At 32.8% G+C, this 24,485-nt stretch overlaps 2 protein-coding genes across 7 annotated transcripts; one reads left to right on the top strand and one right to left on the bottom strand.

Annotated features, from left to right (window-relative positions):
- The first annotated feature begins 106 nt into the window (after positions 1–106).
- Positions 107–22,815, top strand: LOC126756239 (USP6 N-terminal-like protein). 6 transcript variants are annotated; one of them, XM_050469169.1, is made up of 6 exons: positions 107–194; positions 705–1,461; positions 4,305–4,986; positions 6,609–6,994; positions 7,976–8,040; positions 14,426–18,898. In XM_050469169.1, exons 2-6 carry the CDS (start codon positions 1,028–1,030, stop codon positions 14,770–14,772), a joined length of 1,914 nt encoding a protein of 637 aa, XP_050325126.1. In that variant the 5' UTR covers positions 107–194; positions 705–1,027; the 3' UTR covers positions 14,773–18,898. The 6 variants fall into 6 exon arrangements, with proteins under 6 accessions (XP_050325126.1, XP_050325125.1, XP_050325124.1 ...); XM_050469168.1 differs by having other exon boundaries at positions 110–346; XM_050469167.1 differs by having other exon boundaries at positions 110–492.
- On the bottom strand, positions 22,586–24,248 carry LOC126756253 (arginine-hydroxylase NDUFAF5, mitochondrial). Its single transcript, XM_050469197.1, has 5 exons — positions 23,983–24,248; positions 23,651–23,906; positions 23,369–23,593; positions 23,087–23,299; positions 22,586–23,024 (listed from the first exon to the last, which is right to left on the bottom strand). The coding sequence occupies exons 1-5, from the start codon at positions 24,153–24,155 to the stop codon at positions 22,875–22,877; spliced, it is 1,017 nt and encodes a 338-aa protein (XP_050325154.1). The 5' UTR covers positions 24,156–24,248; the 3' UTR covers positions 22,586–22,874.
- Positions 24,249–24,485: the final 237 nt, after the last annotated feature.

Below are 24,485 nucleotides of genomic sequence, written 5' to 3'. Positions count from 1 at the left end.
ATAAATATTTTCGCCCATATTACAATTTTTTTCGCTCCAGTCGCTGTTTTCCCATTTATCTTCTTCTTGACTTTCCACTGTCATTCGGATATTTAACTGTCAGTGCTGTCAAAAATTCTCTAGTTCCGAATGGTTTTTACAATTGTGTTGCGCTGGGGAAAGTGTAAAAATTTAAGATTCGTAGGAATTTTTGTGTAAATATTATTAAATATATATGATAAAATGAGCAAAATATATGCAAATATTGGCATAATTGTGTGACCGAAGTGAATATAAGTACAAAAAATAGTTTTTTTTTGAGGAATTACTGCAATAAAACGGGAGGAGAAATTGATGACGGCCAAGAGTATGTGCGTGCGTGTTTTTGTGTGTGAGCTTGTGTTGTTCACGGATAAAATATAATTAAAAAATATGCAGAGGAAGTTATCGCGATAAGAAATTAAATATTTAAAATCTCAAAAGTTTGCTTTCTGTGTACTATTTATAACAGAGGTAAAACTTAATCGAATATACAAAAATTAGTTAATTAGCTATCATAGCTTTCTCAAGCTTACACTGATCTGATAAAAGAGCAGAGTGGACGTTATTAAAGACAAAGCGGGGGCGTCATATATTTCGTATTGATATTGGTGAAGTCTTATGGTTTAAAAATATATAATGTAAAACAATAACGGACGGGTACTATTAACCAATTTCTTATGAAGGTATGAGCTGGGCTTTTAGCTGAACAATGACATCAATGGCCAAAACCAATCAAAAAACCGGAACAACAGCAGATGCATTTAAAACATTATTTGCAAATAATAATAAATCGTGCTCTGGCAGTATATGCAGAGATACATTATTTTTGTAAAAGAAATAATAAAGTGAAGTTGATACTACATCAACAAACAGTCATTCCAACGTGTACTGCTTAACTCATAGCAGCCCTCGGAGTTCAGTGCCACAAGCTATCGCTAAGCGCCCGCACAATCGCTTCTTGTTTAGTAAAATATACAAGAATTAAATAAAAACAAAATTTGCAACCATGAATTCAACTGTGTACACCAATAGTGTCACTATCATCAGCAGTAACAGCAATAGTCACAATCACAACAACAGCGCCAACATCAACAATATTACAATTACAAGTAATAGCAATGCGAATAATACAAATAACTTGCCTGCCTCCACACCCGTAGCTACGAACCATACAACAACTACGCACATAACAACAACAACAAGTAGCGATACAACAGTTTTAACAGCGGCAGCTGGAGGTGATGCCGCAAATGTGCCGCTTATGACCAATAATACAAGTAACAAAAGCGTAGCAGCGCTTGATGATCAAGAGGCGTTACTACAACGCGCCGCAGATGAACGTGAAGCAATTTTCAATCGTTACTCGTTGGGTTTGGATCCCACTAATGTGGTCGACCCTTGGGAGAATCCTACATTTGAGCTCTACCATATTACGGATAAGTGAGTATACGTAAAAGAACAATTAATTATCAATATAATATACAATAGAAACAGGTATTTATTTTGTTCATTATAATTGATATGGAATGGCAAACACTAGCTGACCCTTTAAAAAATGTAGAATTTGCTAACCGCAAACAAAAAATCAGTTGCTTTCTAATATTGCAAATGACAGATCTCGGCTTGTGTTCTTATTATTAGTTAATATAATTGAACTTCCACAACATGAACTATTGAATTGGCAATAGAAATCAAATTTCATAACAATTCCCACCCATAACTCGAAGTTTTTTTGTGGTTTATGGTGATTCGATTTAGGGAAGTTAAACTGTATTACAGATATACATATTGCTGCATATTTTTTTATTCATAATTGATTAGATTTATATGTACCCGCCTTATTCATGATGGATATTAAAGGCTGGCCATTATCCAATTAAGAAATTTCGTTTTTTTGAAGTGATGTATATTAACATCTTTTTCACATACATATGAATAGATATTATGCATTTATAGAAATCCAGCAGTCCGCAGTAAGTGTAGCACTCAAAAACTGCATATGCTTGTATGTACAAATATTTCTAAAAATACCATAAGTATAGAATACATTTCTATAGTTGAAACAAAAAAGGTTACAATTTTCGATTGGTTTGCCTTGATGAATGTCTTCATACACATGTGAAATTTACGCATATATACAAAGATATAAGCGTTAAAAAATACTCAACTTACAAATAGTATTCGTAAACCACTGAGAAAAAGCATATCCTATTAAATTATATATAGTATATAGTATGTATGTATATACTTCTCATTTTGTTGGATGATTCATGGCGGGTGCTTTAGAAAATCGCACATTTCCATTTTTATCGATAATTTTCATTTACTTATGAATGAAGAAAAGTTTTTTGTCTAAAAAAACCTGACTGCATATACATATATTGTACATACATAATTATACTACACTTAGGAGATGACCTTTTTGCCCATTGAAAAGTGGGTGAAAGACGGTACTCGACCTCCATTTCAGAAGGAATACAAAATATGCACACAATAATGTGTAATGGTGCGGGTGAGTGTCGTATTAAAAGCACTATCACAGAGCAATTGAGAGTGTAATTAAAAATGCATTAATAAATCAAAATAAAACTTATTCACCCGGCACATTCTCAATTGTAAATGCAACACGAATTAGAAAATATATATATATAAACAAAACAAATTAGGTTCTTATATACAAACATATACAACCGTATGTACATAATTTTTGTATTGTGGAATTCAAAAGCGAATTACAACACCTTCCAAGTACCAATTCGCACATTTCTAACTATTTACTTTCGTCTCTACTTGGAGCTACTAGGGAGCAATAATTTCCTATTGTTATTATAAGTTGGCCACCGCAAACATTTCCGGGCAATTTGCCAATGTTTTGCCTGTGACTGGTTCTTATACCCTTTACCTCACGATGTAGTCAAAACCACTTGAGGCAATTTCAAATAGTAAGGAGGTGCTAAGATCGGATATAACCGAACATTTCAAACTGTTGCTACTTGCAAGGATTAAATAGAGCGAATAACCTTCAGGTACATAAGGCCTGTTATTGATATGGGGTCTAGGTTTTCACCCGATTTTATTTATTCTAAGCACAAATATGCACCATTATAAGAAAAACAAGCTCTCTCAATTTAATTATGATAACTCACATATTGGGCGATATGTGCGGTATAAAGTCACCCGGATGTTGGAAAACCTTTATATTAGGCATATGGGACTAAGCGAAGTATTGAACCGATTCATTTGTGGCGCACAGACATACTACTATCAGGAAAGGATTCTCTCTTAATTTCAATTATTAATCTTACACTTTGACCAATATTTTCGGTAAAAAGTGAATTATAGGTACCTAAGCGTTTGAACAGTTTTTGTGGGATTTAGACAATTTTATGCCATAAAGTGGCATAGTCTAAAGACATTACTCATGCAAAGTTTTATCCCATTATATTAATTGCCTCTTGATTTGTACTATCGATTGGAAAGAATGAGATGGAATTTAAAATTGTGTAAAATGGGAAGTAGGCGTGACAGCAGTCGATTTCGCACTGCAACATAAAAATGTTAAGGGATTGCCATATACCAAATTTGGTTGAAATCGGTCGAGCGCGTCCTGAGATATATGATTTTACCTAAAAGTGGACGGTGCACCCCTCTTACTCCTGTGATTCCTTGTGTCAAATTAGTTATGTATATATCTTAATTTAGTGCTTAGTTATGACACTTTATAGGATTAATACGCCCATCTACGAACTCGTACTTTTTTTGCCAAGGAACGGACAGACAAATCGTCAACCTGATCTATCTATATACCTGTTATCTAACCGTTAGGTGAACAAAATTATTATACTCTGTAGCAATATGGTGCAAGAGTTTAAAAATGACGCCTTCTCGCCCACAGCAGTTCACAACTTATACTACTAGTCCGAGTAACAAGTCTACTTGTGCATAATTTTTTTATTTATTTTCATTTTATTTTTTCAAATCAATGCAAAACGCTTGTTTCACTGTCGTGCACTTCTTTCGCTTCCCACCACGGCGATCTTGCTTCCGTGCCACATTCCACACTTTCTTACAATGAACCCTTTAAGCATAAGCATAGCACAACAGCGTATATGTACATAGAAACAAACATACGTGCATACCGCTAAATAAATACCTGTTACTTTGCAACATTTACAGGTTTTCTTATTATAAAGTAAATCCATTTCCACAAGCATACACACACATATATGTTTGTAAGTATTTATTTTCTCACAGTGACTGTATTTTCTTCTTTACACGCACAGATATGGCTTCATGCACGATTCCCGCCTGCCCGACACCCGCGACTCACAGGAGCTACAGCGTACCAAAATCGAATTGGAGCGCGACAAGAAATGGATGAAAATGCTTGCCAATTGGAATCCCAATAATGAGAAAGTGCGACGACGTGTCTTCAAAGGTATACCAGATCGTATGCGTTGGCCAGCATGGAAAAAATTGCTGAATGTTGACGAATTGATTGCCGCCAATCCAGACAAGTACGCGTCTATGTTGGCATTGGCGCGTAAATACTCCACCGAGGTGCGTCAAATCGATTCGGATGTAAATCGACAATTTCGTGATAATGTCGCTTACCGTCAACGGTATAGCGTTAAACAGTGCTCCCTCTTCAATGTGCTAAATGCGTATAGTATATATAATCCAGAATTGGGTTATTGTCAGGGTATGGCATGTCTGGCGGGTGTGCTATTGCTCTTTATGCAGGAGGAAGAGGCATTTTGGGCGTTAAATCAATTAATTATAGATCGTAAATATGCTATGCACGGTCTGTTCATTGAGGGCTTCCCAAAACTGACGCGCTTCCTTGAACATCACGATCGGATACTGTCGAAGATGATGCGTAAATTGCATCAACATTTCATGAAGCACAATGTCGATGCCATTCTTTACTCGATTAAATGGTTCTTTGTGATCTTCGTGGAGCGGGTATGTAGATATAATAAAATTATTTTGAAAATATACAAATTGTTTTAACTAAATTTTAATATATGTACATATTTCATTTCATTTTAAATTCATCTTACTTCAATATTTTTATATTAACATTGCTACGAAATTTTTTATTTTGAAAACATAAATATTGTGTAAACAATGAGCAATAATATCTCTTATTTTTAATCAAGGCGACGAGCTCAGTCGATTTAGTCATGCCCGTCCGAAGTCTGTCTGTACTATATAAGCAAACTAGTTTCCCAGTTAAAATTTTGCACATGCTCTCTTCTTCCCATGAAGCTGCTTATTTGTCGGAACCGCCGATATCGAAACATCATACATATATGTATGTATGTATCTCTTGTTGTAGCGGAAGATTTTTACAACCAGTATAGTATATGTAGCTGCCATACAACGAACGATCAAAATCAAGTTCTTATATGGAAAACATTTTTATTTGACAAGATATCGTCATGAAATTTGGCATTAATAACACTGTGGAGAATTTTTGGAATTACGAGTATTGTCTGGGGGGTGAGAAATTCCAAGTCAGGGTGATGGTACTAGGTCAGTATAGTAAAACCCTCAAAGGGTTTGGCGTTCGTATGTGTCAGTTTTTTTATGACCTTTTAAATTTTTTCCTTATCTTGATGTTTTTTCGCTTAGTTGTAACATTTTGTCAAAAACGTAGTTTAACATATCTCGCGAACCACTATTATCTATTTTTCCAATCCATTAGACGGTTGTAGCAGCTTTTACACACTATATTTGGTACCCAATTTTCGTTCACTATATTGATATTTGAAAAATATGTAAAGTTATGTTACGAGTTATGTTAAATTACGTTTTTGCCAAAATGTTACAACTAAGCGAAAAAACACCAAGATAAGGAAAAAATTTAAAAGGTCATAAAAAAAAAACTGACACATACGAACGCCAAACCCTTTGAGGGTTTTACTATACTGACCTAGTACCATCACCCTGACTTGGAATTTATCACCCCCCAGATTAGCTGTTGTACTGTGTAATTTTTCAGGTCGACGCTGTAATCTCCGAACAAAATTTTCAAATTAAATCACTGTAGCAGATACTTATGTAGCTGCCATTCAATTCGAACGATCAAAATTAAGTTCTTGGTTAGAAACTTTGTTATTTTTGAAGGGTATTCTAGCTTCGATGTAACCGGAGTAAACATTTATCATATTTTGATAAATTTTTTTTTCTAAAATAAAGTAGTATATGCTTTAAATGCTTAATTTTATTATATGCTTTAATTATTTACTACTCCACTGGCTGATTTTATAGCAGTATTAGTACTCCTATTGCATTGCTCATTTTAAGATCGTATGCATTTTTCAGTTTATTTTAACAATTCATTCTTTTATCTAACAAATTTGTTAACAGTATGCGTAAAATAGTAACACCTAAAATCAAGCAGACACATTACATCATTAATAACAATATACACACTGTCCAAATAATTTGGCTTGTCACCATATTTGGTACTTGGTCACCATACGCGTTTACTTTCTTTTTCTTTACGTTACTCTTTTTCGTACAAATATATTTATATTCAATGCTTGTTTACTACTACACTTCCACTTTACTATTTTCAGATACCATATAGTTTAGCTTTGCGCGTGTGGGACATTTATCTGTTGGAGGGTGAACGTGTCGTCACTGCGATGGCCGTCACCATACTATATTTGCACAAACAGGAATTGTTGCGTCTCAAAGATATGGACTCAATTATTGAATACTTGCAAGTGAAATTGCATAAGAATTTCGGTTACAACGACGATTACGTAATTGAGGCACTCGAACGTATGTTGAAAAAGTTGAAAGAATTGAAATTGGATGTAGCACCGCCCCCAAAAGCGAATGAGTTCCCTGTTCGACCGTTAGGACAATTCGTGGAGGCGGATGTTGAGAAAAAGATCGGGCGACGACGTTCCGAATATACCGATACGGAAAAACAAGTTATAACTGATGTGATATTGAGGTAAGGTCGCTCCAGGTGAACAGTATTTTATTTTAATAATATATATATTATGGTTAGTTCCAAATATTTTATGTATATTCATTAAAAAAAAAAAACATGTATACTTTTTAGCAGTGCTTTAAGCGATTTAGCTGTTTTTCTCTTCTAAATTGTACTAAAAAGTAGCATCTAAAAATTTGGAACTATTTTTTTTTATTTTCAACAACATAGATTGATAGTAAAAACTCAGGCTTCTCAAATGGGAGCAATATTTTTAATTCATATATTCAATATACAGTTACGAGTTTTTGCTTTGAAACAATGGTATAATTTTTTTGAAATTTTTCATTTACATATCGCTCATTTGCTGCAAGACCGGCATAAATCAAAAAACGTGATTTTTGAGTTAATGATGCAGAATTTGCTTACATAATTCATGTTGACAAAATACCTCTTATATGCTCCGCAAAGAGAATAATATGTACTTTTAAAAATCGATTTTTTTGACTTATGCCGGTCTTGCAAAATGAGCGATATATAGTAACTTTTCTATTGTCGACACTGAATGATTGGAATCAAATGCTTGATGGGAAACTTCCTCATTTGACGTGGTATCTTGACGAAATTTAACATGGATTATTTTTTCATTAAGTTTATGTTAACAATAAATCATCTTAAAATTTTAAATAACTATAAACGTCTAAAAGATCCATTTTTATCCAACCTTAATGTTTCTAGCAAACAACCTGGCTAAAAAGAACTAGTAAAATGTTTTCCTTTGGATGAAAGCCACTGGCCGGTTATGTCATTAGATTTACTTAAACACATAGTTACTAAAAGAAATGCACTTGTGAAGGGTATATTAGCTTCGGTGCAGCCGAAGTTAACGTTTTTTCTTGTTTTATTTGACAAGATATCTTCACATATCTTCAAATTTAACATTTTTTCTTGTTTTTATTTCCTATTGTTAACAACTAATAATTTCGATTCTACCGTTTTCAGATCTGAACAAAATGCAGTAGAAGTACAATCAACTATGTCGTATGAGACCTCTGAATGCGCTACCGGTAAGTTTCAGATCATACATGTCAGATGATTTTCGTTTCTTTCTCTCTATTTGCAATCTATATTATCTGTACTAAATACCACATCTAATCACTCCTTTACTAAACTCTCACACTATAATAAAAAATGCTTTTAATATCCGATACTCTACATACGTACAATAAAAATGCTTTGATCTACAATATGAAAATGGAGTTTTAAAATATGTTGGACAAAGTTTGTTCTGTAATTGGATTTTAAAATTTAATTAAATGCCTTTAAAAAAGTTATACATATGAATATAATGTATGCACATAATTTCTAAGTTCACATTTATATTTTAAAACTTCATTCAATTAATCGCTTATAAATATGTATGTAAAAAAATATGTATTCCACCTTACAATTCATACCAAACATTTCACTGTGTGGTGCGAGCTTACTTATAAAGTAGTTTTATATTAACAATACGTATATCTTGCTCGTTAATGTAAATTGCATTTTAATAGTGAGATATCTAGTACTAGTAAATAAATAGTAAATTTTTGTAGATACTCAAAATATGTAAATATATAGATATTAATGTAAATTGAATAAAATAAAGCCTTAGCTTTATGACCCCAAGTTGTACATGTATAAAAAGGCCAACGCGTTAAAAGAGAGTTCCCCCAAACAGCGCAGCTGATAAGTTAATTTTGGTTTTATTTTAATTTGTTTTTAATTATGACCTTTTCAACGTAATTTCATTACTAGAATTAATAATATTCTTAAATTTTGAATTAACTGTTTTTTTTTTATTATCCCTTATATTGTATTTTCCTTGATATTTTTTTTGCTTTTTTTTTTGGAAATTACTCATTTACCTTTTTTGCAATTATTTTGCTTTTAAAGCGCCTTTGTCTTTCTTTAATGCCTACACTCCGTTTGTTTATATAAATAGGTGTCACCAATAAATATTTATGTTTTTTTAAAGACACCGAAATAACTTCTGCATATTTGTCGTTCATATCTCCGATGCTAATATCAGAGGCGTAAATTAAACAAACGACTCTGCGAGAACGTTACCTCAACGCCAGAGGCGGCCCGGCTGCATAAAGCTCTGGCTAGAGGCACCAACAACACAGTAGTAGCAATCAAAAGAGGAGATGGGACATTCACGACCAGCGCAGAGGACAGAGCGACGGAGCTTCTGCGGGCGCACTTCCCGGAGACGGTTCGGGAAGACCAGTGTCTACCTGTGATCAAACACAGGCCATCCCGCGAGGATTGGAGTACCGCCAAACGGCTTTTTACGGCGGACTCGATCCGGTGGGCAATGGCCTCGTTTGAGAGATTCAAGTCTCCGGGAGTGGATGGTATTTTTCCAGCGCTGTTACAACAGGGGGAGCAGCATTTACTGCCTCACCTGATTCGGCTGCTGAGGGAAAGCCTCGCATTGGCGTACATCCCTGAAGTATGGAGGACATCGAAGGTGATCTTCATACCCAAGGTGGGTAGGAAAGACTACTCAAAGGCGAAATCCTTCAGGCCAATCAGTCTAACGTCTTTCCTACTAAAAACCATGGAGAAGATCGTGGACCATGAAATAAGGTCGACAGTGCTGAAGAGAGCACCCCTGCATGCGGCTCACCACGCCTACAGAGCGGGTAGATCCACTAACACTGCTCTGTACCAGATAACCTCTGAAATAGAGAATTCACTGGAGCATGGAGAGGTGATGCTTTTCGCGTTCTTGGACATCGAAGGTGCCTTTGACAACACGTCTCATAAAAGTGTAGCCAAGGCACTGGAGAAAAGGAATGTGGCAGCACCGGTGCGCAGATGGATTGAATCTGTATTGCGTACCAGAGTTGCTGAGACCACAGTAGGTGACAAAAGGATTCGTCTTGGCACAACAAGAGGCTGCCCACAGGGAGGTGGACTCCCTGCTATGGAGTCTAGTTGTAGACGACCTGTTAGTACTGCTAACGAACAATGGGATCCGCTGCCAAGGGTATGCGGACGACATTGTAATTATAGCAAGAGGCAAATACGAAGACACTCTCTGTGACCTAATACAAAGAGGTCTAAACCTGGCGAAGATGTGGTGTAAAGAGGTTGAATTAAAGATCAATCCAGCCAAAGACGACCGTAGTCCCGTTTACGAGACGCAGGTACTTACCCGGTCTCAGGAATCTTAGACTTGGGGGAATGACCGGAAGTGTCAAATACCTCGGGTTAATGCTAGACTCTACGTTGCGGTGGAATCAGCATGTAAACCTGACCCTGGTCAAGGCAACAAAAGCTTTAATGGTGTGCAACCGGCTGGCGGGCAAGTCCTGGGGCTGTAAGCCAAGGATCCTCAGATGGTTGTATACCATGATAGTGCGACCAATAATCACATACGGAGCGGTGGCCTGGGCCTCAATAGCATCGCAGACTTCGGTTAAGACTAAGCTATCGAAGCTGCAGCGGCTAGCCTGTGTCTGCATGACGGGCGCAATGCGCACCTGTCCAACGGCAGCACTGGAGGCTCTGACGGAGCTTACTCCACTTCATTTGGTTATTGGTCAGGTGGCCAAGCACACAATTCTGCAAATAACGGCAGAGGGGTGGGGCAAAGGTAGGGTAATCTCGTCCCAGAGGATGGAAAAGATAAGTGGCGATGTACCATCAGCCCTCCTCCCAGGGACAGCACTACCAAAACAGTTAACTTCAAGAAGAAGTTTAAGGTCACCCTCGGCACCAAAGACGAGTGATTCCAAACTCGAACTGATGCTGAGGAATAGTACGCTAAGGTGGTACACCGACGGATCGAAAATGTCGGAGGGAATCGGTGCGGGGATCGTGGGCCCACGCACTAAGCTCTCCATACCCAAGGGAGAGTTCCCAAGCATTTTCCAGGCAGAAGTTTTTGCCATAAGTCGGTGTATAGAAATAAACCTCCATTGCAACTATCGTAATGAGAGAATAGCCATTCTCAGCGATAGCCAAGCTGCGCTAAAAGCGATCTCTTCTTACGAAATCAAATCGCTATTAGTGCAGGAGTGCAGGGAGAGGCTGAACAGCCTTGCAGAACGTAACCAGGTACACCTAATCTGGGTGCCTGGTCACAGAGGTATAGCCGGTAATGAACTGGCAGATGAGCTAGCCTGCTCCGCAGCCTCCACCAAGATGGTGGGACCAGAACCCTTTATTGGGGTAGGTCCACATACCATAAAGGAGCTACTTCGCAGGGAAGAAGGAGTGGGCAGAGAGGAGAACGCGTGGTATGAGACATGCCAAGTTGCTAATGGGAGGATACAATCTAAGCAGGTTCAAGGTTATAATAAACCTCCCCATGAACAAGCTCAGGCTACTGGTCGCATGGTATACCGGCCACTGCAAGTTGAATAGGCACCTATACAACATGGGATTATCCTCTTGCATTAACTGCCGGTTCTGCGACTTGGAGCCTGAAACCCCGGAACACCTACTGATTGACTGCACAGCAGTCGGTAGACGCAGGACTAAGGCCCTCGGATCAATACTTCCGGATAGGGATCGCATAGCCTCACTAGCGCCCAGAAGTCTATTGAACTTCATCGATGCGCTGGGGCTAGGTGAGTCTATGTAAGGTAGGAGAGGGCACAATAGACCAAAGGTCGCGGTGCATTCCTCATATTAATCAATCAATAAACAAACGACAAGAATTTTTCACAGTAAAAAATTAAAAATTCTATACGTAGACTTAAGCTATTTAGCAAGCAAGCTTTTAATAATCGCGCTTCATGTTTTTGTTAGTGTATACAGATTTTTTTTCAATATCTACCTATATAGTATATAAAAGAAAGAGTATGTGAAATGAATTAGAGCAGATTGCGGAAGGCAATTAAGAGACCGTTTCTTTTCTTATTTGATACGCCCTGTGCAGAATTTTTGAGTTTATTTTTATAATGGCGTAAAAAGACAGCTTTAGAGCAGGCTAGCTTGTGGTAATGCTTGAATTTTGTAGGAACGTAGAGGCTTAACAGGTTAATAGTTAATTAATAACAATCAATACTGCATGAAATACATGTATAAGTGTACATATGTTGCGCTGTAAATACTATTAATATTACTTAATACTACAACATATCTAATATTTTTGTACATAACTTATTACTTCAATCCGTTTTGCTTGCCCACTTATATATAATATTATGAAATTATCTTAATTTTTATGACACCTTTAATGGCATTTATTTTAATATTTTACACTTCCATTGGAATAATAATAACAATTACCCATAGATTACTCGTGTAATACATAATCAGCATGGCCCGACAAAAAAAAAACGCTTCAGGGTTCGCAAGTTCTTATTACATATCTATTTTTACTTATTTACACATTAATTTCTGCTTATTTGTTAATTTTATAACAATCAGGTTTTTATTTACTACAGTGTTTCTTATTTGTTTACACTTTATAAATGTATGTTTTGTTTATTAAATTTTTCTTGTCAAACCAAATCGCTTTACTTCCAACTATTTGACAGACTTATTATTTTTCTTGATTCTTTGTTTTCACCTAGCAATCAACAGTAAATAAAATTAAAATTATGTTATGAGGAAATATTTATCATTTTATTGTTTAATTGAAATGATTAAAATTTATGGTTAAATATCAAAACCGTGGACGTAACATCAGAGGCTATAAAAAGTTATTCAAGTATTATCGCATAGGCTATAACCGCGTAAGCAGTGTCTACGCCAATAAGGAATAAGTTATCATTATATTAGAGTGATTTGTTATTCTATATTTAAACAATTTCATTCATAATTTAGGTATTAGTCATATTTCTTAGTTCCATATTAAAAGGCCCCAGTCGGAATAAGTCTTTTGATTATAATTTTAAATTTTAACTGGCTAATTAACTTTTTTTTTGACTAAAGATTGCTTTTCTTGCCAGTAGATAACTATTTCACAAGTTAAATAGTATTTAAAGCGAAAAATCACGTAGAGCCTTAACACATCGAATTTTAAACTTTTTTTTTGAATATCAAGGTTTTTTTTATCAACTGTTCCCGATAGCGGAGCCAGAGAATGTCTTCACTGCAAAATTTTTTGTAGAATACCTTATACGAGTAACCTTACAACAAGAACGTTTCTATTTTCGTTTCGTAAATTGTTGGTGAACTAACAATGTTTCTGTATTTGACTTCAAAACATTTTAGCTTTAGAGGTTAGTATTTTTTTTATATCTCTGCAAATTGTGTGGAAAACTTCGTTTGTCTTCATATTTCTGAATTGCCTACTATTGTCATTTAAAAAACTGAACTTATATCTGTAATGATTTAAAGTCATACTGCAGTACTATATACATATGTATGTATGTATGTAGTTCCTAAGATTACATAAAAATTTGTAAAAGATCTTTATGTAATTTATAATCTGCATTGAATACTTTAATAAGAACTTTATTCTATTTTTGCTTAAAACATATTTATATATCTATTATATGGAACATTTTGTATAACTATATATTATTTATTTTTCATCTAATATAAATTTCGCCTTCGCTTTTGTAATTTTATTCAGCTTTTACTAATCATCTAATAACAATATGAGGGTATTTTATAACTCGGATAAATGTGGCATTTATAACAAATTAAGTCGTGTTTTATTTTATATTTAGTTCAATGAAAATAAGTGATTTTCAACGATCCATTGTTTTGACAATACAGTACATAAATATTATGTATATTTAAATAAGAGGTTAAAAGATGATATTTTTTGCAAAATTTCAATTTGGAATGCATAAAACTCTTATATCTCGTAAATACGAACTGTAATAAAATAAAACACGACTTTAAGCTTCTGACTATATGTGCATATAACAGTAACCATTACATGTACAGTTAAATTATTACAAACATACATACTACCAAACAATAAATATTAATGGTGGAATACTGGTGCTACGTACTCGAAAATGGATCCATTGCTACATCTTATTACTTACACACATAAAATATTTAATCCAGATTTTTTCAATTTCTACAACTTCACTTGAAGTTCAATTTCATAAATATATACCATATCTCATATGTGTATTCTTGTAATTTAGCATTTTCGCATTAAATATATATATATTTTTGTGAATGGTTTCTTATTATCTTTCCTTCACTGGTTCTCTGTCTGTCTCTTGTAACCTATTTACAACATAAGTTGTAAACATTTCAACATTTAAATGCTTTTATCATTTTTTTCCTACATACATACATATAACCATAGTTATTATTTAATAAAATTATTATTTTTTTTATTATGATTACTACCGTTAAATGATTATTATTGTGATGATTACTTTACTTTCTATCTTTCTCTATTTCTTCACCCATGAACATACCGACACTCAAACACACACAAAATTGTTTCCACCATCTTCGTCCCAATTCTTTTTCTAGGTGATGCATATTCAATGAAAACGTATCGAAGTATCACTAGTTTAGCCACCTCACCGGCTGTTAGCAGTTATTCACTATATAGTAATGGATTTGTTGTCACCACCAACAATAAATTATACAATGACATTGATAACAATGCTTACAATAACGGTCACAATCACAACCACAGCCAGAGTTATTTACATAGGCACAGTAATAGTTATAGTTACAGCCATACAATGTTACCGTTACAAAATCATACAGACGTTGACGTTGACTATTCGAATGTTGTTGATTTACCGCCAGACTTTAATGAAAATGCTGACATTGATGACGATGAACTCAGCGTACAAAATACTCGGCTATAAATTTATATACTAGAAAATATTCAAAAAAAAAACTAAGTAATTCCACATTTACCAGCGCACTAAATATGTATTTATAAGCTTATTAATAAATTTAATAATTAAAATAAATATATGTAGTTATTACAATATGCCAATTTAGCTAGCCTTAAGCTTAAAATATGCGATAATAATGTAATGCTATTGCGTTTATAAAATATATATAAAAATTATAGCATTTAATATTTTTTGTTTGAAAACTATTTTAGAAAAGCTTGCATATTTGTAGGCTGAATATAGCAAATGCGCAAAACTACAGTCATCTAGCTCACAAAATATTTGAAAAATGTTTTTTTTATATTACATTTAATATTTTTCGCCTATAAATTGAATTTATTACCTTAAATACTAACAAATAACAGCCTAAAATATTAAGTACATATATAAATATTTTTTCCCCTAATATGAAAATTTATGCCGCGAAATCGAATCAGAAAAAGATTAATTTGTACTACAAAATTTTTTATATTAAAATTATGAGGTTTACACATACATACATACATATATTTTTATGTTTAATTAAATTCTCCTATTGCCAAAAATTACATACCTCCTTTACAACATATTATATACAAAAACCAATTTACAGTTGTTAAAAATATAATTAACATAGGCTGTTAGAAATGTTCCATTAGCTGTTATTACTAATATATAGTGACATTGCTAAGCATCGTATTCGCTATATTCAGTCTATAACTTATATAATTATATAGCGAAATTCAGTATATAACTCCTAGCATTGTATAGTATAGCTTTAAAAATTTTGTTTTCCATATTGTAGCTTGCCTTTTTGCTAAGCACACATACTGCTAAATGTGTATACTTTATAAAAAAAATTGCCATTGCAAAAAAAGCATAAGTAATTAGTTAGATTTTATAATTACTCAATATGTATTTGTAAACTTTAGAATCTCTCTTCAATAATACTATGCTTTACACCTATTGTCATACTTATTTTACTTCAAACATTGCCTATTGCAAACATTCCCTTAATGCAATTATTGTATATTTTTTCACAAAAGTTATTAAGTAAAAGTGGTACACAATATTTTACTGAATTATTAGCTGAATTCAAACATTCTTTAATAATAATTCCACATTCATTTTGTGCGCTTAAATGGAATAACAGTAATTTTTTAAAAGTTTATACATAATTTCGCACATATAATTGCAAAGAAAACACGTGGGATTATTTATTTATAATATACATATGAAGTTTCATAACGCAAAATATATTTTTTGAGGTTATATACTCTTTTCAATAATACCTATTGGGAACTACTGATTTGCATTTGTGTTTTTATGATCAAATAACTAGAATTCATTTCAGATTCCGCTTAATACTGTTTAAATTTCGGATATTTTCCATTAATTAATGTTTTATTATATCTTAGGTGCATACAGCACCTTTTAACTTTAACGACACATGCAGTCAGTTTGTTTCAATTAAATTGTAATTACACACAAGCAACAGTGTTTTCTGTTTATGTTGGGAGGATTAAATATATTAGTAATTCAACAAAAAAATATAAAAATATAAATATTTGTAAACATTTATTATTATTATTTTTTTTAATTTTTGATTTGTTTTTCTAAAAACATCAATTATTGTTCAAAATATTTTTTAATAGAATTTATTTATTTTTGAATAAGTTAAATAACTTTTTCTCCACAAGTCACTAAAATCATATTCTTGTTCCAGAATACCGTATTGTTTGTACGCAAAGCTAATATTTTAGACGCTGAAGCCAAATTTTCTGAAATATTTCAAATTGTTAGTTACCAGCACGATTTTTATTTTGCAACTATTTAGTTTCGAAGTCTATAATTTCAATCATTTTGTATATTATACATATGTATGTATGTATGTGTGTATGTACATGTACATATGTACATATATTCATTGTGCTTATAATATAAACTTGTAATTCCTATTTTATTCCTATATAACTATTTTATACTATATACCAATACTTATTTATTTATATATTATGCTTACAATGCGATACCTGTACCATGATATTTATTTACAACTATGTACTTCATCTATATACAATACTTATATATACCTACTATAAAATATGTGAAAAATATAAATTTTTGTGCATTTATAATGTCATTTAATTAGTTAGCGCTTTTTGTACGCCTGGCGTCAGTAACTTGCAAAAAGTGCTTTAAAAGTTAACGAATTTTCATTTAAATATCGAAAGTCTACGCATTTCATACTTTGCACTGTAGTAGTGTGTTTATAGCATTAAAAATGTACTGAAATTTAAATAAACATAAATAATTAAATTATAAATAAAAATTATTTAATTTTTAAAGTTATGATTTTTATTCACATATCCATTAAATACAGCTCGGCTGAGGCAAAAGAGGACATTTTGATTTTTGTAGAGATAATATACAAAATTCTTGACCTATTTTACTTCAAATAAAACTACATTTTGCTGAGTTACATTAAAAATGTAAAATCTATAAGATTATTATGATGAAGAAAACTTTTTTTATTGATGGTGATCGCAAATTGGTTAGCGGCAGTTCTTCTGCTGACGTCAAATTAGCGACTATTTGCAAACGGTTGTAGTATAGTTGGTAGTTTTTTGTGCAAAAAAAGTTTTCTTTGACAACTTATTTTCAATTCTCTCTGATGATATTTCTTATTAAAGGTTATTAAGGTAATCATTTTTTTAACGAAAATGTAAGTGCATTCGCAGCACTTCGTGAGGGAATCGCAAATATTTTTTAAAAGATTTTTTTATTTTCTAAAAAGTTTTAAAAATATTATCTATTTTAGAAAGTTTTTGAATATATGTATTAAAGTCTACGGACACCTTAAAATGTTAACAGAGCGGTTATCACCTCAAAATTATGTAAAACTTAGTGATTAGTGCCATAAGCCACACATTATATATACATAATTTTTTATAAATTCTTTATCTATATTTTTTCGAATGATGCATATACATATGTATTTTTCTACATCCCTTTTCCAAAAATATATTTTTTCATTGGTACTTATTTAATATTTTATAATTATTTGTATATTGCATACCTACAACTAACAAATCTTAAAAAATATTTTTTTATTAAATTTAAGCATGCGCGTTTTATGCTCGAAATTATTAATTGCACTTTTATAATTGTTTGTTTAACCGAAAAAAGTTATGTAACAATAATAATAATTAGTGTGTGTATAATTTTTTTAATATTTAGCATGTGCTCGAAAATGTATTTCATAAAGAACATTACATAAAAGTCGTATAGTTCATCAAATCGTAAATAATTGAATATTTCGTGACTGCGTTATGGCCTCGCGCACGCACACCAACTAGCTTATCTCTGATTTCTGAAAACTTAATTTTATGATTAGGTATTCAGCCCAAATACTAGCGTATTTTGTCAATTAGTTTGTCAACTCTGCATAACAGTAAATAGAATGAACAACTTGCATACTTAACACCTCTCCAGTACTAACATTACAACGCTTATCCTACCAAAATTTGATTTTAAACTTTATAAAGCTAGGCGCCACGCCACACACACTTGCAACCACAACTTTCCTATGTATTAGAAAAACACGCATTTATTTACTTGCTCTCTTCTTCATTTATTGCAAAAAAGTAGTTCTCTCCACATTTATTCAATTAAATTTATACAAACAGAAAAATTTTACATACAAAATATTAATAAAAAATTGGTATTTTTTGCTTTTGTAAATAATTTCACAACAATATTGGCTTGGTTGAAACAAAAAAAAACAAAATGTGGCCCTAAACGAAAATTAAAAAAAAATTATTAAATAACGTGTATTGGATAAACACAAACCTTGTTAAAATAAATGCGCAACAAAAATGAAAAATTAAATTTTGAAATTTTTATGTTTAATTCGTTTACTGTTACGCAAAAAAATTGGACAACAACAACCACTTTCACGTACAACAAAAACGAAACGACTAAAAATTTTATAATTCCCAAAAATTTTATGGAAAAACATCTTTTGCCACAATTGAAAATTTTCTCTACCCACAATAATGAACAACAAAATATCCATCACCGACAATTGCCTCAAATTAAACTAAAAAACAAATTGAAAAATACGTACATATAATAAATAATAAAAATGCTAGTAACGCTAAACGTACCCGAGGACTCGCACTCAATACGAAGTTCGCTTGCAGGTACTTCGGTGGCCTCGCACGGTTCGTCGGAGACATTCTCGCTGGAAGACAATAAGTGAGTAATTGATTTATATTTGATTATTTTTAGTGTGCATATATTTTTTATTTTTAGTGTGTATATGTTAAATATTTTTTAAAATGAATCAACTGCTTACATTTCTGGACCTTGGAAATTATATTATTTTCAGTTGTTTTTGGAAATGTCCTTTGATGTTATATAACTCGGTTGTTGTTATTGTAGCGGCAGATAACATTCTCGAACTAATTTCGAGGAATGGTGCCAAGTTGTTAGTCCTTGGTCGGGTATAAATCCGGTTCCGTTACGATTACTTAGACCCCACTGTTGTGGGAACAGTACCTATAGTTTTATTTAGTCTTTCTTGGAGTGATTTTTTCACTCGACATAAAAGAATGTCGATATGTAGGAATTGAAAGAGCCATCTTAGCCTTCTCTATTGGTTCTGGAAGGATTAATATATCCATACGATTTATTATGTTTCTGTTGTGCAGGCAAAACTACTCCCGACAAATTTAGATTACTTAGCCAAGGTGATCGATATTATTCGAATATAAATCCATCATCGTTCCTATTACCTAAATCCATCAAACTCGATAATCATTAAGAGAATTCAAGACTCCGTAAACAACCCTGACACATATAATACGCTGAATGTTTCGTTTTTTATATCATTGAAACATATTAAGCAACATTTTGAAATATACTTGTGAAATAATAAAAATATTCCCTCAAAGTAATTTTAATCTCTCTCCCTTTTTCACTCACATTGCGCACAGCATTCACTTAAAGACGGCTAATGCCTTGCAAAATACGCCACAACGTGAAATATTGCTTCTGAGCAGCACTTGACGACAGGCAAACTTCGCGGCAGGGACAGCGACTACGTCCACGTCGTGCACATCCATAATAGCGGGTAGCGGCGGTGTGTCCGGTGCCGTAATGACAACCTCTACTTCCACATCGTCAGCATCGGTCTCGGTCTCGGCAACGGCAACGCCAACGAAACACTTTACAGTATCGCCTTCTGCAACACCACCACCGCCGCCGCCAACAACACCAACACCTACACCAACGCCAACACCGACGCGTCAACAGCCAACAAGCGCACACACTGCTGTGCCGCCGGTGTCTATGTCGCCCTTGCGACGCGCAGGCGGCGGTACAGCGCTGCCAATTGGATAGCAGCAGCAACAACAACAGAAGCATCATCACCAAGTGACGCAAAAATTAGGCGGCATTTACCATATGCGTTCACCAAACGGCACAATTGTTGAGGAAGAGTGTGTCCAGGAGCAATTTAGCAATTCATAAATTCAACCAAATGGAATTAACAATAGAAAGTGCTTTGTTTTCCACGCAAATACAGTGAAAGTGTGGATGGTCATCATAAGAATTAAGTATTACACTTTGTTACACTAAATATTTTCAAATTGTAAGTACATAGAATTCATTGTACCTTATTGTTTTTCTTCTCTCCTTATTTTGGTTCTTGTTATACAAGTGCTTTGTTTTGTATTAACACTTTTTTGTATTTCATTTAAAGAACTACATTTTGTACATTGATTTTCATAAATACATAATTTTTATTTATGATTATAATACATTTTAAATTTCGAGTTTTGCAGAAAAAACTAAAAAGCCACGGATTAAATCTATAAGCAAACGCCTATTCTTATTAAAAATTGTTTGTTGTTTTCCCCCTACAAAGCTTCTAACTTATATTATTTATAACAATCGCTAACAATCGCAAACTGGGTGTTAACCGATTCTGGAAAAAAACTCTGCATGTTTTGGCAAGCGAGTAATAAAAGAACACTAGTGGTGTTAAATGAAATTCTATCTTCGTGTTTTCACATAAAACGCTTAACATGGGAGAAGATGGCACTTAAGGTGGTTTTTTTTTTGGAAAAGCTTGTTTGCAATAAAATAATTGGCAGATTTAATTTTGAATAATGTAAACTTATTCTTAAGCAAATTATATCCAAAGTTTGAATTATTTTAACAGCAGTAAAATCGCAGTCTGCAATTTGTGTTAGAATATTACATAGCCTAACTTTTCAAAACCAAAACGTAATCTCATTTTTATGAATTTTTTTTTATCATTACTGTTTTACAAATACTATCCGTTTAAACACACTTACTATTAAGGGGAACATCGGAATTTTTAATTGAAGCCATGAGTGCGACTTAATTTACTGTTCATAACTTATCAGTTTGCTAATATTTACAATTGTTATTAACTAGTTTAAATAAAAAATAAACTTGCAATTTTTTTACACACAATATACTAACTTCAAACTTAAAACAGAGAATGATTTTTTTTGTAACTTAAAACATTCCCCAAATGCTTTTGAAATATACTGTCGAGTTGACAGTCCTTGCTAGAAAAAATAGTTAAGTATAACAGCCCTTCGTCATAACGGTCATAACGCCCATATTCGAGTCCTTTCTCCTAATACCTATGGAATATTTCCTTTCTCCAAGGCATTTACACTTTCTCCAAGGCATTTACACTTTCTCCAAAAGTTTTTTAGAATACAATTCCATTCCTCATATGTATAGTATATGTGTACCTTTTTTACTTTAAAAATTAGTATTATGTGCGAACCGTATAATTTCGTAATAACTTTACAAAATTTTGACATTTTTATATGTAAAAGTATGCATTTTACAATTTTTTTATTTATTTTTCTACAGCAAATATGTATTAAAGAAAATTAAAAGCTCTTACATACATACATAAAAGTTACAAATTTATAAGAAATAACAAAAGTTTTACTGTTCTTCAATAAATTTAAATGCAAGGCAATATAGGCAAACCACTAAATAGATTGTATAACTCAAAACGTTTACAAGTTCAATGGCATAAACGCATACATAGTTAGTTACTTACATACATACAAACAAACAGACTTGCATTGCATTTATAATCAGCAAATAAAATTCAATGCAATGAAGTATAAAAAGTGGAAACTTAAATGTTCACAAATGTTAAGCCAAAATTTACAATACAGCCGAGTTTAAACCATTTACAGTTCACAGTTAAAGAAAAAAATGTTATTTGTAAATTATTATTATTGAATATTGATGAAAGTGAAGAGTAATAAACGCACTGCAAGTGGCACTAATGATTAACAAAAACAAAACAATACGTTAATGAATTACGTCCATTTATAAGAGAAATAAAAATTACAAAACGAATGAGAATAAAAGTCAATATGTAAAAAGCAAATATTAGTAATATGTATAATTATAATACGCAAAATTTAATTGAATTTTATAAATTGTATAATAATTTGTGTTATACATATGTATGTATTGTATATTTCTATGATGCACTGGAATTCTTCATTGGAATGCCCCTATGAAGCATTATTTTTTATTTAACATTTTACTTTTTTTAGTATATAATTATATAACTATTTATGCTTTAGTAACTAAGTGTGCTAAATATATGCTTACAACATGCAACAACAGTTCAGATGTGTGCATATGTATGTACATACACAAAGAAGCATGTATATAAATAAATATTTATTTTTAATTTGTCGTCTAAAAGAAAACAAAAAAAAAACTATTTAACCAAAGTGATACTCGCTAATTTTTATTTTTTCAAAAATTTATATGAAAACTTCGAAGAAAAGAACACTTTATAAAAGAAAATTACCACACTTTGTATACATATGTACGTATACTGCTATACGTACTATCGTGCTTATTTACGTTAATATTCAAAGACTATTATTTCTAAAGTCAATAAAGACAGCATTTGCTATAATACAAAACCGAGTTTTCTTCACAAAACGTTACACATGCATTGACCTCCATTTTATGCATGATTCTATTAAATTGGCAACATAAATCTTTTATGATTTTGGTCCGCCAGATTCGATAATTTTGCCTAAATCTTTTAGCGAAACATCACCACTGCCACGTTCCAAAGGTTTGGGTTGATTCGGACCCGGTTTCCAGCCGACAAAGTATATTATTTGAAATGTCGCCGTCACGCCATCGTCCTTAAATGTTAATTTCACTTTTATTCTTTACAAACTTTGATATATACGAAGTGTGCACATACCTTAGCGTACAACTCCTTATAAATAGCACTTGCTGCTAACATTGTTTCGCGACTTATATGCGCTGGTCTATTGAAAGCTGCATTATTCTCTGCCATACCTTTTAGATCCCACATAAGTTCAAACATGCTGGGGTAACCCACTACAATTTCATCGGTATCAATGGTTAGCATGGTGAAGCCAGCACGATTCAGCAAAGCACCTACATCTCTAATCTATATAAAGGAAAAACTATATTGCTTGCACTTACTATAAATCGCTATAATAAAATTAAATTAAAAAACCTGTGTGAAAGGAGAAATATGCGGCGAAAGGCCGCCTTTACGCTCGATTTCAGCCAATTGTAGCGATGAACGTAACTCATATAGTGTATCACCACCAAACAAAGACGCTATAAAAACACCATCAGGTTTTAAGCTACGTATTACTTTCGAAAAGCAACCTGGCAGATCATTAACCCAATGCAAACTCAAACTGGATATAACTAAATCTAATGAGTTATCAGGAAACTGTAAGCATATTTATATAAATTGCAAAAGCATTAAATATTTAAACTGTTACATTACATCCAATTTCTCCTCGTCCAACTCTAATTTAGTTAATTTCAGACCAGGCGTGCCTTGCGCTTGCGACAGCATTGTAGGGCTCGTATCGCATAGCGTCAAATGCTGTACGCTTTCCGCCATTATGTGTTTAGAAAGAAAGCCTCGACTGCAACCAATGTCTGCGGCATTTGTAAACTCACGTTTTATATCAATGATCCGATCCGCTAAGCGAAATCCAACCTCTTCTTTCAAGTAGTCATAGAGCTCTACATCCGGGCTATGTGATTATGGATATTAATTAATTGATTTATACTTTTATAAAATATATTGCTAATATATTATATTTTACATACTTTAGGGCAGCGCGTTCCTTTTGCAAACGCTTTGCATTTCTATCAAATATATTTTGATGTGCAGGTTGTGTGCTATATTTCACAGCTTTGCTTTGACACCCTTTTTCATAAAAACATATTTTATATGAGTGTAGCAATTGTTTTGAACTTATTTGCCGAATACTTTTAAACATTTTAACTTATATTTTTAATACGGCACAATTGAAATTCATGTAATAAAAAATATGCATACAGGTAAGCAACTTTTATGGATCGATCAGCTGTGATGCGCTAACAGCTGTTTTTTGTTGTGAGCAAAGCGTTACCAACTTAATAAAAAAATATGTCGGATTTGCCAACTAAATACGGGACATAGTAGCCATAGAGGAAGTAACTTGAAAATATCAAACGCGATTTGAATGATTATATATAATAGCAACTCAATCAATTACAATAATTTTTAAGCTTAAATAAATCAGTTGAAGCGAAAAATTATTAACTTATCCTTATTTAAATTATCGACC

This window comes from Bactrocera neohumeralis, chromosome 4, assembly GCF_024586455.1.
Source record: "Bactrocera neohumeralis isolate Rockhampton chromosome 4, APGP_CSIRO_Bneo_wtdbg2-racon-allhic-juicebox.fasta_v2, whole genome shotgun sequence".
Taxonomy (NCBI): domain Eukaryota; kingdom Metazoa; phylum Arthropoda; class Insecta; order Diptera; family Tephritidae; genus Bactrocera; species Bactrocera neohumeralis.
This window is presented reverse-complemented; position numbering and strand designations above follow the sequence as displayed.